Source organism: Zalophus californianus, chromosome 2, assembly GCF_009762305.2.
Source record: "Zalophus californianus isolate mZalCal1 chromosome 2, mZalCal1.pri.v2, whole genome shotgun sequence".
Classification (NCBI taxonomy): domain Eukaryota; kingdom Metazoa; phylum Chordata; class Mammalia; order Carnivora; family Otariidae; genus Zalophus; species Zalophus californianus.
The window spans coordinates 6,865,894-6,884,274 of record NC_045596.1 but is presented as its reverse complement, the minus strand read 5'-3'; the positions used below and the strand labels follow the sequence as shown (position 1 = coordinate 6,884,274).

The 18,381-nt window shown below is 55.4% G+C and overlaps 1 protein-coding gene across 1 annotated transcript in view; it reads left to right on the top strand.

Annotated features, from left to right (window-relative positions):
• Positions 1-1,313: 1,313 nt before the first annotated feature.
• WDR1 (WD repeat domain 1) overlaps positions 1,314-18,381 on the top strand; it is a 43,110-nt gene continuing 26,042 nt past the window's right edge. Inside the window, exons 1-3 of the mRNA XM_027598370.2 lie at positions 1,314-1,503; positions 1,959-2,080; positions 13,939-14,029. Coding sequence (XP_027454171.1) covers positions 1,488-1,503; positions 1,959-2,080; positions 13,939-14,029 — 229 coding nt within the window. The 5' untranslated portion in view covers positions 1,314-1,487. The remainder of the gene's footprint in view (positions 1,504-1,958; positions 2,081-13,938; positions 14,030-18,381) is intronic.

The following is an 18,381-nucleotide window of genomic DNA, read 5'->3' as shown; positions in this document are numbered from 1 at the left end:
GAGCAACTAGGTTCTTCTGGAGAGAAGAGTCATTCGAGGTGGAGAACAAGTTGCCAAGGCCCTGGGGCAGGCATAGGCCTGGGGCATTCCCGGGACAAGGCGGACAGTGCGCAGGAGAAAGAAAGGTACAGCTGAGGACAGTAGATGGAGTCTCTCCTAACCCTGAGACTTGTCACCTAGGGTCCAGTCAGCCACCTTAAAGGCTTTAGCTTGGAGACTTGGAGTTCCTATAGACTTTAAGGGGAAAAATAGGTTTCAGTTTATAGAACACACAGGCTGCAACCTGAAGAGCAGACTGAGGTTAAGGTGGGGGCATAAGACTAGATAGCAAACACCTGCGATAACCCAGGTGAGCCTTCGGGGCTTGGCTCTGTGGGACTAACAGCCAAGGAGGCAAGAAATGATCAACCTGGTCAGATTCTGGAAAACAGAGCCAAGAGGTCTTCCCAGATTAGAGAAATAGAAAGTCAAGGATCACGCTTCAAGGCTTTCCAGCTCAGGCTTCAGTACCCACAGGTGCTTTACATATTCTCGCTTAGCCCCCCACTCAGGAAAACTGCGTCCCCCTACTGAAAAGGGAGGCTTAAAGCAACATCTCAGAGCCCTTGCTTTTCCCATTTTAATGCTGCCTTCATCTTAAGAGAAGTTCCCCCTTTCCTTCTGCCTCCCTGATTCTCTTAGCACCTATATTCCCTTTACTCTCCTTGGCTTCTTAGCTTTCTAAAGGAAGTTTTGAGAGAAAGAGCTCAGGCCCAGCGAGGCATATCCCTGAAATTTGTCAGCGGCTGCTTTGGAGGAACGGCGACTCCTATTCAGGAATATTTTTAAGAAAAGAAAAAGCACTCTGTCCGCAATATCCGAGCGGGCGCCGACTCAGCCGGAAGGCTAGCGGCCCGGGAACGCCCGCTGCGCAAACACAGGCTCCAAAAAGACTTCCCCAGCAACCCCCGCCCCACTACGGCGCGCTGGCGCATTCTGCGGCCGCCGAACTTCAGCCTGGAGCGGCCCCAGCAGCCCGCCCACCCTTCCCTCCGCGAACACAGCACCAACGCTCGACCCGCGGCCAGAACCCGTCTGGCACCGAGCTTGGCCCCACGAGCCACATTTTTTACGGGGCCGCGTGCAGCGTCACTTCCGGGGCGGGGCGTCCGGGGCGGGGCCCGCGCGGGGGGAGGGGCGGCCCGGTCCGCGCAGGCTCACGCGGGCTGCAGCCGCCGAGCCGAGCGCTTGACTATATATGGTCAAAGCTGGGGGCGAGCCGCGCGCGGGGCCGCGCTTCCGGGTTCGGCGCGTCCGCAGCGGCAGCGCGCAGGGCAGGGCGCGAGCCGGCCTCGGAGCCCCGGCCTCGGACCGCCCCCTCCGCGCCCGGCACGCCCGGCGCCGCCTTTCGGCCCACTGTACCCTGCCCGGCCTCGGCCAGTCCGCTTCGCGGCGCGGGCGGCTCCGGAGGCTCTCGGCGAGTGCGGAGCGGTAACAAGTGGGCGACGATGCCGTACGAGATCAGTAAGTGCCGCGGCCCGGTGCCCCCCGGGGTGGGCTCCCACGCCGCCGGGTCCCCTCGGCCATCGGCGGGGCGCGGGGCGCGGGCAGCCCGGCGGGGTCCCCGGCCGCGGGGGAGGGGAGGAGGGCGCGGGCCGGCGAACGCCCCGCCGCCCTCGGGGCGCCCGGCGGCGATCCCCGGCCCGGAGGGTGCCCCAAAGTTGGTGCTGCGGGCTGGGCCCGTCGGAGCCCCCACGGCCCCGAAGGGCCTGGTCGGGAGCGCGGACCAGGAAGTCGCGCGGTCCCCTGCGCTCCTTCAAAGTGGCGGCCGCCCCTCCCGGTGGAGGCAACAGGTGACCGGCTGAGACCGGTCCAGGGCCCCTCTCTCGTCTGCTTCCTGTCCCCAGTCCTCAGCCCGGCCGTGGGCCGAGGTGGGGGCTGCCCCTAACGCGCGCCCTGCTTGGTTTGTGTCTCTGCAGAGAAGGTGTTTGCCAGCCTCCCCCAGGTGGAGAGGGGCGTCTCCAAAATCATCGGCGGCGACCCCAAAGGCAACAATTTTCTTTACACCAATGGAAAGTGCGTCATTCTAAGGAACATCGACGTGAGTACTCCCTTCCCACCCCCCCCCCCCCCGCCCCCAGGCGCGGGTTCAGACCCTGGGTGATACTGCCAGGTTAATTTTCCTTCCCCTCTACCCCCCTCTTCTCCCGCCCAGCGGCCGGGGGAGGGTGAGGACGCCACGCCCCCTCAGCCTTGGGACCACACCTTGGAAGCCTAGAAGACTGTTTTAAGCTTTCCTAGGCCCTCTTCTCTCTCTTCCCGGGGAAACTGAGGCTTGGATTAGTTCAGACCATAAGTATGAGGGCTCTGGATTAGGGGGATCAGACACACCCGGTCAGCGGCTGCTTGACCTTGGGGCAGTTGGTGACTTGGGCCTCTGAATCCCAGTGTCCTCATCTGTAAAATGGAGTTGGTGATGAGATGAGGCTCCCTCCCCCCACTTCCCCTGACTGCCTGTGCCCGCTGAATGAGATGATGCGTCTCTACAGCCCAGCATGCCTGGCACACACCCAGCACTTGGTAAATGGCACTTATGTATGATCATTATTAACACCCAGGGTCTCAGTGTGGCGGAGCCAGGACTCATGCTCAGGCCTCTGCACTCCAGCTTGGTGTGAGCCCCAATGCAAAATCAGGAACCAGTTTATCCCCACGAATTGTTTAGACAGACATCCTGGACTTAGGCTGAGAACGCTTCTTGAGCCAGTTTCGTGGAAAATCCTCACAAATTCCTGTTACTCCTCTGTAATTACTGAAATGACCCAGTCTGCTTGTTGGTCTCCCCACTGCTGGGATTGCACACTGAAATCTTTCTTCTCCCTTCCTCAGCCTGAATTACGGTATGGGGGAGGGAAGGTGGAAATGCCAGCACAACCATTTGGGGGGGGGGAGGGGTTCTCCTGCACCGTGCTTGGGGTTGGGCCTTGTGCACAGTATGTAGGTGGATGATTGTGATTGGTCATGTTCCCAAGGGATGTCAGCTTAGATTCACATCTGTTGCGAGTGATTACCCCTAGTGGGTTGGGATTGTTGCTGATCAGATGCACTTGCCCTCGGGGAGCTCACAACTGGCTGAGGGAGTAAAGGAGCTCTGTGGGCCTCGCTTTTCTTGCCTGTAAAAAGAGAGGACTCTGCATGGTCTGAGGTGCTGCTGGCTCTCCCCTCGTCTCTGGGTAAGCCAGCCAGTCACTGTCGTTCCTCTGCTGAAAGACCGAGTTCCTGAGTGGCAGTTTCAGCCCTGCCCCGGATTGCTGGGCACCTCAAATGAAGGGGTGGGCGGGTGTGAATGTTCACTGAAGTTGCTAAGTGCTATTGTGCTAGTCATACCGATTCCTAGAAAGCTGATCTGGCCTCACGGAGAACTGAGAGAAATCTCACCAGGGACTTAGATGGTAATGATCTGGAGATGTCCAGGGTAGGTCCCAAGATTTTGAGTATAAAAGTGGACTAAACCATTCTCAGGGATACAGGGTGGGGGAACGCTTGGGTTTGCCGCTAACAATCCTGGACTTGTCGTGGCAATCTACATGTACTTCTAGGTGGGAGGCCTCATGTGAGGTACCTACTGTGTGTCTGGTGCCACGGAAGGTTCTTGAACTACAGCATCCTTCAGCCCTGGGGGCCCATTGCTCTGCAGAGGGGTTGGGCCAGCAAGGCAAAGGAGGCTGATCATCAGAGCTGCTTCCAATGGAGAATTGTTTACAGCTGTGCACAAGCACCCCCGCCCCCGCCTCACAAACATTCTCCAGCTTGTGACACCCATTGTGCTCATTTTTCAGAGGTCTTTATTTTTACCGTACCCAAGAGTTTACCATTCTCTCTTGAGGGTGCGTCTGCTTTCCTTTCCCAGCTATTTGTAAGTTTCTGTGGGGCCAGGACAGCATGGGAAGCTGCTAATGTGTTCCTGTTCTGGATGTAAATCAGGCCCTTGGGCTCTTTTTTGGATTGGGGGACCATTGGTACTCAGTTAAGATGGACACCATTTTTAGTGGGACACAGCATTCCTGGGAAAGGGACGGGGAATCTTCATGACCATTCAGGGAATAGGAAGGAAGATGGTCTGGTTACATTACAGGCTCGGGAAAGAGGAGGCCCGGGAAAGAGGAGGCCCGGAAGAAAGGTTGGGACCAGGTCAAGGAATATCCAACAGACGTCTGCTTGGCTTCTACTTGGCCCATCCAGACCACATTCAGGTTTCCCTCCAGCTGTCTGGGCCCCAAACCTGGGACTTCTACTGGATTTTCCTCTTTTTCTTCCCTCCCATAGTTCATTCTTCAGTGGATCCTAGTGACTACTTTCAGACTTCAGAATCTGACATTTTTTCTGCCTGTTCTGTTTCCCACCCTCCTCCAAGCTACATCCTCTCTGGATTGCAGAACAGAAAACCCAGACTGGTCTCCCCGCTCCCCGATTCCACGCTGGCTGTCCTCCAGTCTGCTCAGAGCATGGCCGGACCAATTACGTTAAAATACGAGATGGTGTCCGTTGCCCCTTTGCTCTGCCTTACGGTGCCTGATACAGCCTCCCCATCCAGCCTGTCACCTCTGGTGTCACCCCCAAAACACCCCCACCCTTCCTTCCACTCAGCTCCAGGCCCTCTTGCTTCCATGCTCTTTCTGCAACATGTCACATACCTGGCTCAGGACATACGAATTAATAGCACTTCCATCCTGGCCTTCTCTACCCCTCAGGGCTAACATGTTACAGTGGTGTGGCCATCTAGAAAAGAATAATCCAGAAGGGGAGAGCCTGGTACATTCTTAGCATGGGGCCAGCATTGCCACTGCCCCTGCGGATTCTGCAGAGACAGGGCAGAGTTACTCCCAGTGACCGTGAAGGAGCCTTCTCAGGAGTCTGAACTGCCCAGCATCACGTCCCTGTAAAAAACAGCTTTGGCACATGAACTTCCCAGCAGAGGCCCCTCGAAAGCTGCCAGAAGCAGCCAGCAGATTAGCTGCAAGGGCAGGTTTGGAGCTTGCTTTTAAAGCAGTCTAATCCCTAGATTCCGGAACTAAAATACATATGTTTGACAAAATAACGTATATAAAGTCCAATTCTAGGAAGTGATATATTTGTTGGATTTCACCATGCTCTGTTTCAAAGCACAGTGTGAAGTTCAGGGGTGTTGAACTTGAGTGCTGAGTTTCTCCTGGAGTGATCTGCTGCCAGCCATGTGCAGAAGGACCACCTGTGCGTGCCTCCCCCCACACATGGGGTGGGGGAGGTCCATGAAGAGACAGATGGCTCAAGAAGGATTGACATTGTCCCTTCTGTCTGTTTGCACATGCCTTCTCAGTCCCTGCTGTGCGTCCAGGATGGCCACCAGCCCTGTGGGGAGCACAGATACAGGGGAGGCCCCTCCTGCATGGAGCTCGTGGTCTTGGTGGGAGTGACATAAGCTTCCAGGCGGCAGAAGGGAGTGGTGTGTTGGAGTACCACCTGGACAGATGAGCAGGCGGCACACGCATGAGGTTGAACCAGGAGAGACCTGGGGGTTGGATCTTTAAGAAGCGAAGAGACAGGCTCAGACCAAGCCACAGAGCTGCATGGCGACTTGCTTCGTGGGCCAGTGATTCTTGGGTGCTTTGGCTGTCACATGTCCAGTCACAGCGGGGGCTCCCTGAGTGTTATTAGTTGGCCCAGGATAGGCATTTCCTTTCCATCCCCGCCCCGCTGCCCTGCCCTCCCACCTCCTTGACCTCAAGCCGCGGCGAATCCTGTTACAAGTACTTACCAAGCATCTGCTTTGAGCAGAGCCCAAGGGCCCATCCTCAGGGATCTTGCAGTCTAGTGGGGAAAACCGACCCTGGGAGCTGGATGGGGCTGACCCCACGAGGAAGCGCAGGTGCTGCGCTTCCAGACAGATGAGGTGGGCTTGGGCGAGAGGTCCCCTGCAGGGGTTGTGGAGTTTCGGGCCAGAGCCTGGTGTGAGGGTGTGGGGGGCTGTAGCAGTGGGTGGTCAGGCAGCCCTGTGGCAGAAACCACCAGAACCATAAGGAGGTTAGGCACACTAGTACTGTGATCAAATCTGTAGTAGAGATTGTTCTGTACTAGGATTTGAGGTTCAGGATGAACACACTCAGCAAGTGTTTATCAGAGGATAGAACCGATCCTTGGTTCTTGATGTTTGCCACACAAATTCACTAAGCTTGTCTTGCTGAACCCTGCCCATGACCACAGTGTCCAAGGTTCAAATCAACGGTTGTGAGGAGATTGTTGCCCCCAGCCCCACCTCCTAAGAAATATTTGGCAATGTCTGAAGACATGTTTGTGCTACTGGTATCTGTCTAGTTGGTAGAGGCCAGGCATGTTGCCAAGCATCCCGCAGCGCACAGGGCTGTACTACAACTTACCTGGCCCACAATATCAGTAGCGTTGAGATTGAATGTTACCCTTATGGGTAACCATTCTGATGCTCTGGTGAAGCACTTTAAAAGAATGTCCTGGGTGATTTGGGAACAAGAGGTTTTAAGAACCAGATGTGCCACAGAGCAGCAGGGAAGGTTTTTGGAGAAGGGGAACATTTGAGTCGGGTTTTGGAGGATGAGTAAGAGTTTTCCAGGGGGAGGAGTGAGGCAGAGACGGCAGAGATGGGGGAGGGTCCAGACGGCGAACCACGTGTGCACGGAGGCTGGAAGAAGTTTGACTTGTGTGCTCTCAGCACAGTTAGGGGCTTCTGCCGGTTGTTGGTGGTTTGGGTACATTTCTTACCCCGTTCCTGTTCCTGGAGGTGTAGATAGGAACGTCAAGGCCTTCGAGGTTATAAAGCAAGGTTGTAGCCTCATGCCTGAGGTGAGTGGGGCGTTCTGGTTGGGTTTTGGAAATCAACCCCGCCCTGAAATGGTTGGAGTTGCCCATCTGGGTCCCTGTGCAGTCCTGACCTTGGACTTCGCCCCCGTCAACCCCCCATCATCCCCCACAGGGCCTCATTACAGGTGACCTGTAGACTCTGGACTGGAAAGCGCTCCTTTTGCTTCTCTTCTAAAGTCTCATTGGTGGAACCTGCCCGGCTTTGGTGGTGACACACCCCGGAGAAAGACCTGGACTCCAGGCTCCGGTCGTCTTGCTAGTAGCTTCTAGCCACTGGTTTTATCTCTGCTCCCTGGGGTCTTACCCAGAAAATGTCAGTTTCTCCACCACACACCATCCCAACATGGGTACTCCAGTCCTGCTCCCCAGCCCCGCCCATGTTCAGCTGTTCTCCAGGGAACACAGACCTGGGCCAGTCCAGCAGGCAACCCTGAGCTCTGCCTCTGGCAAAAGAGCTCCTCTTGGTTGAGCACATTTTGTGCTGGTCAGTGGCTGAGCACCTACTGTACTTCATCCAGTTTGGTTTTCTTATCCATAAGAATAGGGGGAACAGTCATGGGGTCATCGTGGGATTTAGCTGAGTTCGTTCACAAGTATCCCTAGAGGGTTGCCTGGGCTGTGATGGTCCAGGGTGTCTTCCTCTTCACAGCCGCCATGTCAGCTAGAGACTGTTTCTCTTTTTAGAGATGTGGACACCAGAGGCCCAGGAGGTGCTGGGATCTGATCCCGGGCAGCCTCCCCCAGACTCTCCCCTCATGACTGCTCAGTAAGGCTCTGGGCAGACAGAGGAAAAGGAGGGGGTGCAGGAAGGGAGGTGCCAGTGTCCTGTGTGTAGGGGTCCCTGTATTACGGCATGATTTGCTCCATCGGGAAGGGGTTGAGCCGGGAGGCAGGAGGGATAGTCGCTCGGAGCTGCACACCATGCAGGATTGCTGAATGGCCCCCCCGCGGTTCTGAAATGCATAACTGTCGGCCAGGCTGAAATGCTCTTCTGAGTCAAAAGAGTCAGATGGTGGTACCAACCATATGTAAGAGAATAGCACTGAGGAATAAAGGCTCTTACCTGACTTCGGGTCCCCACCCCACCACTTACCAGCCGGGTAGCCTTGGGCACATCACGCTCTCTGTGCCCGGTTTCTTTGCCAGTGAAGTGGGTTGTAAAGTTACCTTCCTGTGAGGTTTCAGAGAAATCAACAGAAGGGTCCACCCTTGTGGCTGAGAGGGAACCATCCATGCACGGTGATTCGGAAATGGCTCTCGTGGTCCAGCCAGCCTTGGTCTTCTGGGGCATTTGGAGGCAGCCGTGTTGGATCAGATACAGGCCCTGCCCTCTGCGGGGTCTGCTTGGTGAGAAGCCACGTGGCTATAAGAATGGCACATGGTACAAGGCGGGAAGTAGGGTGGTGGGGTGGGCAGCCGGGGCAGGGCATTCATGGCAGAGATCGTTTCCCAGTTGGGACAGCAGGGAAGGATTCTCCGAGGTAGCCTTTGCCTGGGTGGTAGAAGCTAATTAGGGGGTGTCATTGAGGCAGAGGCAGTTAAAGGGAAGAAAGTCACTCAGTGATTTCCTGGAGGAAAGAGCAGGCATAGTGGAAGATCGACTTCGGATTGCCAGGTAGGGTTCTCTGCCTCTGGGCTGGCAGGAGCCTCAAAGCAGGAGCAGGACGGTGCTCACCGGCTGCTACTTTGGTGGCAGGTCGTATTCGTACGAAGCATTCGCTGACTGCTGGATCCCCAGGCCCAGCCCGGAGTGGGTGCAGGGAGTTCTTGAAAGGAGTAAAGGAGCCATACTTACGTGTTCTTTCTCTCTGAGGCAGCGTGGTAGGGGCTCGGCTTCTGGGCCCAAGCTTGCCGCTCTGGAAGCACAGATGTCCGTGTGGCTGCTTTCACGCCGGGCTACTGTGCAGTAATTTGAGTTTGTCCTTAGTCATCAATGAACAGAGGTCCCTGCAGATTGTGTCAGATACACAGGTTCAGCTCCTAGTGACTGCTTTTAGGAACTAGAAGTAGTTAGAAAGCCAGTACTGTGAAATGCGATCCTCCTGGAAGGTCACGCTCACTTTATCTGGTCCGAGTTTGGAGGAGCCCAGGGCTTTCTCTGGAGGCTCCGGGGCCATCAGCTGCTACAGGAGAGCACGGAGGCCCCTCTTGCAGTGCTGTGTCCAACAGCTTCTACACTGGTCGTTTGGGGAGGCCTTCCCAACCTCCTGATGTGTCCCCCCCGGCTCACTGGCTCAGGAGCTGAGGTCAAAGCTGCCACGCCCTGTGACCTGGGCGAGTCACTGACCTCACGGTAGATGGTGTGGTGACCTCTGATCCCTCCTCGGCACCTGAGCCTGAGAAGACCTAGGACCTGAAAGAGCTTTGGGGAGCTGACGGCTCAGTTAGACACTGCCCGGATGAAGCGAGTTTCAGGAATCCTTCCTTCGTTGACGTAGGGAGTCTCCTCGGGCAGGCTGCAGTTTGGGAAGGTGTGGGGGGTTCATTTCCTGTTTGACAGGATTGGCGGAAGACAGTCTGGTCGTGGGGACGGGCCTCTGTGCAGGTGGGAGGCCAGGGCGGCATGTAGTCCACAGGAGAATGGGCCTCCTCCGGTTGGGCTGAGGTGCCTCCTGTCTTCTGGCTTCCGCTGTGGCCAGAGCACCCCCACCTGCTGTCCCCACAGGCATTTGCAGGGTCTGCAAGGCAAGTGGTAGGCCAGCCGTGCCCATGTCTCTCCTCACATCTGTGACTCTGTCTTCTTGTGTTTTCTGTGAGGCTCCCTGACCTCCGAGGTGTGGGGGCAGCCTTCCGGGGCTTATGCCAGGGTCTCAGCAGCCCTGAGCTCTGCCCCTCAGCAGTGTTGCTGAGTACCCACTGCCAGGCCCTGGAGCTGCGGTGGACGGAGGGAGGGGGCCTGGGGGTGCTCCTGTTCTAGCCCCAGGTGGGAGTGACCGGAGCCCTGGCCAGGGAAGGGCACCCAGGGAGCAGCTCCTTGGCCCAGGAGGGCAGTCCTGTAGGGGTCTGAGAAGAGTGCAGGCAGTGAGATTGGGCCTGTCCTGAACCATGTCCTAAGGCCCCCAGGGAGGGGGAGCCCCTGCCATAAGAGGAATATTCCTTGGTGCACCCAGAATTGGCTTTCTTCCCTTCACTGGCTCATTTTCCCAGTTCGCTAGCCCTGCCGCAAATAAATTACTCACCCAAGTCCTATTCTCCTTGCCTGAGGGCAGCAGGAGAGGGAGGGCAAGTGAGGGGAGCTCCCGCCCCCTGTGAGGCGGTGGGGGGAGCGGGCGTTGGGTCCAAATCCCGGTGCCTTGTGACCTTAGCTGATCTGGAATGAGCCTCACCTGGCAGGACGACAGTGGGAACAGGGGAGTTGTCATTTCTGCCCCTAGTAGCCAGCCTCCCTGCGTGTGCTGAGCCCAGGTGGGGAGCTTGCCATAGACTCAGAAAAAGTCATTATGTTCAGCTTGGAGGATCTGGCTCCCTCCGTCGCTGGCCCCGTTGTATTTGCAATGCAGACAAGAGAGATGTCTCATCCAGCCTGGGATTCTGGTGTTGAGCCTGCTGGGGATGACCTTGGGTGTTTCACACCCCCTGCACTTAGCGCCCTGACCATGTAAGGGAAGAAATGTTTAGGGGCAGAACTTCTCCCAGAGCCAATGCCTACTCCTCTTGCATCCCAGCCCCAGGCCCCTCAGAGCCCACCCATTTAAAGGCAGATCCCAGTGGGGCTGAGTGCCAGTATGGGCGGTCAGTTGCCCATGGGATGGGTTTCTCATCTGTAAAATGGGCTGGTGGTACCCGCTGTGTGGGGTGTAAGACCCCCTCAGTCGGCCTTGAAACAACCAATCTGGAAAGGATCTCAGGAGGGGTGGACTGTCCACAGACCACTTTCGGCCAGCTACTTTGGGAGCGATCTTGTCTGCGTTAGGGTGTTAGGATAAGAAGCACTAATCTGGACTGGAATGGGTTGGATCAGGCAAATGTTAAATGGATACCAGGCATCTTAATATCATTGAGGCATAATTTAGATACAGCAAGATTTATTTGCTGCGCAATGTGACAGATACACCCAGTCCCATAACCACCACCGCAGTCCTAACACGGAACCTTCCCATCATTTCCAGAAGACCCTTGCTGTCCCTGGGCTCCCTCCATGCCTAACACCTGGCAAGGACCAATCTGCTTTCTGTCCCTTTAAGTTTGCCTTTTCTAGAATGTCATAAAAAAGGAGTCCTGCAACCCAGTGTTGTCTTTTGTGTCTGACTTTTTCACTTAGCATAATGCCTTTGAGGTTCACTGATGTTGCTGAGCGTGTTAGTGGATGTTCCCCTTTGTTGCCCGGGCGTGTTCCACTGTGTGGATACAGGGTGGTGTTTCTTCCAATGTCTGCTGGTAGACATTTGGGTTGTTTCCAGTTTGGGTCTGTTAATGAGTAGAGCAACTACGAACCTTCATGCATGTGTCTTTTTTGTGGACATGTGCTTTTGTTTCTCGGGTAAATACGTAGGGGCGGGATCGCAGGTTTTGTGTGTGGTTAAGTGTATGCTTAACTTCGTGAACAACCAGCCAAACTCTTTTCCAGCTGCATCGTTTTGCATTCCCACCAGCAATACGTGAACATTCCCGTACCCTGCGCCCCTGTCCTTGCCAGCATTTGGTGATACCAGTTTTTAATCTTGCTGATTCTAGTGGATATGTAGTGGTATCTTATTGTAGTTTCCATTTGCTTTTCCCAAAAGACTAATGACATTGAGCACCTTTGCATGTGCCTGTTTGCCATTTGTGACATCCTCTTTGAGTACCTGATACCTTTCTGATTTCATTAGCAAATGTTTATTCCAAGATGGATTAATTTATGAAGCACGTACATTAAGTGCCCACTACATCACATAATGCTGAGTGTTAAGTTGTAGGGGTGAAAAGGACTTTGTATACTTTTCCCCCTCAAAAAAACCCATTTATTGAGCACCTGCTATTTGTGAACTGCTTTGATGGCTGAAGAAACTGCACTTGAAGCAGGTCGCAGAAAAACTAGTTGGAAGAGATGACAAGAAGGTTCAGGTCTACAAGAAGGTTTGGGATTCCCAGATTTCCCTGCTATCCAAAACCAGAGCATTCTGTGAAACCTTATGTGAGCCAAAATGGCCTAAAGCAAAGAAGCAGTTACTGGTACTTTATATGAAAAAATTTTTGAGTGTTCTAGACCCCAAAAAAATCACCTGTCCTGGCTTTTCTGATACCTTAGGACAGATGCACGACATAAATGGAGATAAAGCCCAGGTGCTCCCAGACACAGCTTGGAGCTCTGGCCACTTGATGCCGAGACGCTGAGTGTGGCTCCCGGGGAAGGCACTGGGGGGCATCCCTCGCCGCTCTCGGGTGCCTGCTACCCCAGACCGGCTCATCTTGCCGCAAAACCAGCGCTGAATGCGATTTTGGCTCTTTGCCTTTTTTCATGACAGTGAAAATCCCGTGTGACTTCCAGTTAGTGAAAACAGGTACTAATGTAGGTCTTTTGGAAAAGCAAAGTGGCACAGTGCAAACTTTGGAAAAGCAGGGGATACCTGTATCGTGTGTCGTGAGGACCTTTAGGACCTTTACAGACATGTTAAATGCTTTAGGGGCACAGAAGAGAAGCCTTCACAAGAGGTTTCGTGCAGGAGGTGGCCCGGCAGTTAGGCCTTATAAGTAGATGTCAGCGGGCAAAGTAGATGTCAGCGGGCAGGAGGGGTGGTTCTGGGGAACAGCATTTGCAGAGAGACATGGGGCTAACAGGAATGCCAGAAGGTGGGTTGTGGGGGGTGGGGCTAGAATTTAGGGTCTGCTTCTCTGGTCTCACTCTGGTAGAATGGGGGTGTGGGGACCCTCTGGCCAGAAGGCTGAGAAAAGTGCAGGCCTCTGATCTTGTGGTCAGGTTATGGGGGGCGCGGTTGTGGGTCAGGCTGGATGTGCCTGCAGCCGCCGCCTCTAGAAAGCGGGGTGTCGACACTGGGGCCTGATGTGTCCTCAGCCTCCAGCCAGTGGGAAGCGGCCTCTTTTCAAGAGTGCTTGGTTCATAGAAAGCCAACAGCGGGAATTGGGGAGTAGATGACTGAGTCTCTTCCCTCCTGAAAGAAAGCCCAGCTGTAGAGACAAATCGAGAGCATCTCAGTATGCGTGCTTCAGGTTTGCTGAGGCCGCTCGAGGGTGTGGAAGTGGGGGCGCCGCTGTCTACCTTTAGTAAATTAGACAGAACCTTCTTGCCGAGTAGTGGAGATGCTTCTCATCCCAGATGCCGGCCCTGTTCTTGCTGTGAGTCCAGCCAGCCTCCCATCTGGGCTACGAAGCGAGTAGGAAGTCCACATTGCCCAGCGACGGCTGTGACAAGGGGAGGTTCCCAGCTCCGCGCCCCGCTGTGCTGCTGGAGCTCAAAGCCAAGGGCTCTGTTTCAGGCCATACGCTGTACACTGTTGGGCAGCTGGGGTTGAGTTGCTTCTGAACAGGGAGACCAGCACACAGGTGACTGGAGAAAGCAGCCGCAGCGGGAGGCTCCCCACAAAGAAAAGTAGAATAGTAGACTTTTTTTCAGTGAAAATTCTGTCTCGAGTGTGTATCTTACAAACACATATTTGTATTGTGTCGAGTGCAGAAAAGCAAAGGAAAGACAATCATCTCAAATTTCACAGCTGTAGATGAAAGAGAAAGAGTTAAAACTGCCTAGATTCCTATCACCCGAAGATAGGTGGGTGTGTGGGCAGGTAGTCGTACTGCTGGGATTTTTCTTTATGGAGGTTTTGACTTAAATGTTTGTGCGTGTGGGGTGCCTGGGTGGCTCAGTTGGTTAAGCAACTGCCTTCAGCTCAGGTCATGATCCTGGAGTCCCGGGATCGAGTCCCGCGTCGGGCTCCCTGCCCAGAGGGGAGTCTGCTTCTCCCTCTGACCCTCTTTCCTCTCATGCTCTCTAGCTCTCATTCTCTCTCTCTCAAATAAATAAATAAATAAAATCTTAAAAAAAAAAAATGTCTGTGCGTGTTATTTTTAGCCCCCAAATCCATTCATCGGGAGAGGGGGAAGCAGTTGATTGCTTCTGCATTCCTTGTGTTCATTCTGGTCTCCTCCCTGCAGAACCCAGCCCTTGCTGACATCTACACGGAGCATGCCCATCAGGTGGTGGTGGCCAAGTACGCGCCCAGTGGGTTCTACATCGCCTCTGGAGGTACCTTTGTGCGCTCATGGCTCGTGGACGCGCGTGGTGTGGCCCAGGAGTTCCCCAGGCCAGACTGGACTCCTGGCCATAGGGTGGTGGGAGGTGAAGAGGGAGGGAGGAGGAGCGGGGGGAGGGGCGGTGGATAAAGGGAGGGGAGCTGCGGCAGGTGGAGCCAGTGTGGTTAGTTTCATTTGGGGCGGACAAGGAAAGTATAAGCCGCCAAAAAGCCCCATTGCAGAACTTTGCAGTTGGCGGGGTTCCAGCTGGTTCCAGCTCAGAGGTCAGCAGAAACGCTCCTGTGAGGTTGGCCAGAGGCCTTTGCGGGTAGCTGTATCATGGTGTTTGGGAGCTCATTTTGTCTGTGTGTGTGTGTTTTCTGAATTGCAGCTTTGTCTTGTGTCACCTTTATTCATTAGCTGCTCCTTTCCCAGTCCGTATCAATGCTGGCCTCAGGCAAACGCTCCATTCCATTCCAGCCAGGCTTTTGTGTGGCTCTGTGGGAGGCTGGCTGGGAGGAGGGACAGAAAGATGTTTACCAGGCTGGATGCTTTGTTCACCCACTTCTTTGAGGTAGATCTTTTACCCTTTGCAGATGAGAAGGGGAGGCATGGAAGTTAGCGTGGCCTCCCGTTTATTCACTCATTCGTTCACTCGCACACTCGGCAGATACGGACTGCTTTGTCAGTGCCCAGCCCTGTCTCCGGCCTCAGGGAAAGCCAAGCAAGCGAGCGAGTGGGGGCCTGGGCCTTGTCAGCCGCCCCAGAGAGCAGCAGAGAGGAACGAATTGCTGAAAGAGCTGACTGGCCAGGAGAGGGGTTCACACATCCCTGCGGCTGTCCCTGGAGGGACAGCCTACCTGCTGTGTGGCCTACCTGGAATGACTTACTTTTCTGGGTCCTGGGTTTCTCTCCCAGAAGCCAGACAGTGGATCCGGAGCAGCAGTGTGTGTGAAATGCCTGGGACCGTCTTGTGCTGGTGGCCATCTGATAGCAGGTGACCGAAACGTCTGTCACTAAAACGGGGACATGCCAGAGAGAAAGGCACGCTGGCTGATGGCTAAAAGCCGGCAGTTGGGGCTGTGTGTGAAGAGCTTGGCCAGGAGTCTGGCCCAACGTGGGCACTTAATAATGTTGGTGTTTAGACTCACTCCAACTCTATCTGTAAAACTTGCTCTAATTTATATGCCTTGATTTATTTTAGCCGTGTAATTTTTTTTTTTTTTTTTTTTTTTGGCCGGCCCTGCTTGCCAGGAAAATACCTTTTCCTTGAAAGCCCCGAGATGTGGCCCTGGTGCCTTTTAAAATTATGTCTTCTCAGGAGAGAAGTGTGGTTGGTGAGGGCCCTGCTGCTTGCTTGGCGCAGCTTCCCTACCCTGGCACGTGGAGCTGCAGGCCCAGCTGCTGAAGCACGTGGGAGCCCAGGGCAGGGTGCTCCACCAGCCAGAACTCTGGGCTCTTCAGATCCTAATGCTAAATCAGTGAGGAAGCCTGGCACAGAGACCATTGCAAAGGACAGTCCACCTAAGGATCAGTTTGACGTTTTTCTCTCATGAAAGCACCCTGATTTGGAGAGGAACTGAGGCAGGGTTGGGCTGCATGCAGATCCAGGTGCTCTTGGGCGGAGATCCCATTTATGTTTCTAGCCTGCTGGTCTCTTGAGTCAAGTGAAGACAAGGAAACCTTTACTGCAGAGATTAGGTCCTGGGCTAAAAATAGTGTGGTTGTACAGGGTTCGGAATGAGGAGGAGAGAAGCTGAGAAAGGGCTGTGCTCTCCGGCTCAGTAGGTTACCTGGTACCCGGGTTTCCCCGGGTTGAGGTGTGGGTCTCAGTACCTTGGGAGTCCTGCGGCTTGCTCCCAGATGGAGTTCCAGCCCTCTGTGGGACCTTCAGATTCCTGTGAGTCTGAATGGTCTATGTCACTGAATGATTGAACCTTCCAAAAGGCCTACTGTGTAACGAGCCCATGCCAGGGCTGCATCCCCAGCCCTAAACAACATGGTTAGTCTCTGCCCTTGGGTTGACGTGCCCCCAGTGCCATGTTCTCTTGTTCAGAGCCATTTCCAGGGCAAACCCAATTCCCTTTTTCTAGCCATGTCTTCCTTGCGTAATTTTAATGCCAGTGGTCTACACCCCATGGTCCGTCCCTTGGGCACGCACCAGGGCTGTGAATCTCCGGCTGCCCTCAGAGCATGCACCCAGGCCACAGAGTGGCAGCCTCATAGGAGAGGGGCCCCATGCCCAGAGGAGAGGAGAGAAGGGTTGCCCAGGTGAGGAACATAGGAAGAGAGGCCATGCTGCAGAGCTGGCAGGCAGAGGCCTCCGTGGGCACGGGAAGGCCCACGTCACTCCCTGCTCCCTGTTGCCCCTCCATGTTGCTAAGCTGCTGGGGAGAGGGGGCGGGGGGCAGGCTCACCCAGTCCGCTCCCCTTGGTGCAGCATATTGTCTGGAGAGGGAGGTGCCTTCCCAGTGGAGGACAGAAGGAACTCTTTCCCCATCATCTCTGGCTTCTTGCAGGTATCCTCTACCCCCGGCAGGTGTCTTTGTTGTGTCCCCAGCACTCAGCACAGGGCTTGGCACCCATGGGCAGTTGGTCAGGATCTCGTGACTGCGTAGGGGCTGCCCTCATCAGTGAGGCCCGAGCGCCTGGTCTCCATGCCCCGCTGTCTCTTCCTAGTCCCAGCTGCTGCTGAAAAAGAATTAAATGTATGGAAGCAACTTAAGTGTCCCTCAGTAGACGATTGGATATGGAAAATGTGGCATATATGTGTGATGGAATTGTGATGCGATCGTGCCATCCGAGACACTACGGGAGGCTCTAGATTTCAGAGTGAAATCTAAGGGGAAAAAGAACAAACAAAAGCAGAATCAGACTATACAGAGAGCACACCACGGTTGCCAGAGGGGTGGGGGCAGGGCAGTGTGAGACGCAGGCTCCCAGGTGTGCAGTGAGCGAGCCGTGGGGATAAAGGGCAGTCGCAGATGTCGTTAATAGGGGCGGGACAGATGGTGGCTACACCTGTGTGCGCAGCGTAACGGATGAGCTTGTCAGGTCAGTAGGTTGTGCACCTGAAAGTAATGTGACGTTGTCAGCTTCCCTCAGATGAAACAAAAGAAGGATTAAATGGACAAGCAGGGCCCACCGGGGGAGGTGGGGGGTCTGGTGGGGAGGCCGTGGGAGAAACGATCCGTGCCCGGCCCAGAGAGGAGCCTGAGCGCCCCGAGGAGGCGGGCAGGGACTGGCAGAGCCCAGGGGAGGCGGGCAAGCTGGCTCCGTCCTGTCCGAGAGGGTGGGACACGGTCAGCCTGAGCTGTAGACCCTGTGCAGGACTCCAGAGCCCCCTGGACCGGCCTCAGCCCAGCCGACCACACGGCCTGGCGTGTACGTGAGTGTGCGCACGACCCCGCGTGCACACGTGTCCTTTCTGATGCTCCAGCGTCTGCCTCTTCCTTGCCTTTCCTACTGGCCTGTTTGTTAGGGACCGAACTAGTTCCAGGTCGTCTTTGGAACTCGCCTCGACCAGGCAGCCTTCCTGGACCTCACCCAGAGAGGCCCAGCACCCTCGGGACCCCTCAGGTTGTGCTTTTCACATGGCAGGGGGTCTCCCCTTGTCGGCCCTGCAGACTGAGGGTGTGAGTGTTTGCTGTGAGGCAGGGTCTCCAGTGGCTTCCTGCAGAGCCTTAGTTCGTTCCTGGCGAGTGATGACCAGCTTGCAGCGAGCGCCTACAGCGTACCCAGTGCTAGTCTAAGACTTCACACGTGCTAACTCATGTCACCTTCGCATCAGTCCCCCCAGAAGTGGCCCTGTCGTTCCCCCTCTGGTTGGTGCAGTTGTAGGTGTAAGGTATTTGTACCCTTGGAACCCCGTGCAGCCTCCTCCTCCCTCAGCTCTGCGGCCCAAGCGGGAGGACAAAAGCTGGCCTCACAGAGCAGCTGGAGGGTCTGTGTTAAGTGCTAAAGAGGCCTGGGGACCCTGGGAACCCCCCAGAGCTTACCTACTGGGAGGACCTCCCCCCAGGCCCAGTCTGGGCTGAGGAGTGAGTGTAAAATCCTCCATCTTCATGCTGATTTGGGAATTCGGTGCTCTTTTGGGAAGGGCTGTGTCGGGGTTGGTCTCAGATCTTGGTGACGGGATCCTGCGGGGAAGGGAGGGGTGTGCTTCTCCCTCCCGCGAAGTCACTTGATGACTAATCCCCGAGGAGAGGCGTGGCTTCACGTTCTGTCTGTAGTACCACTTCGCCTTCCAGCACCCACCTGCGAGCCTCCCACAGGGCTCCTGCTCTCACCTCACTCGTCTGGGCTGTGGCATGTGCGTCGCCGTAGATGTGGGGGGTGCGGGCGAGGAGCTGGAGGGAAGCCCAG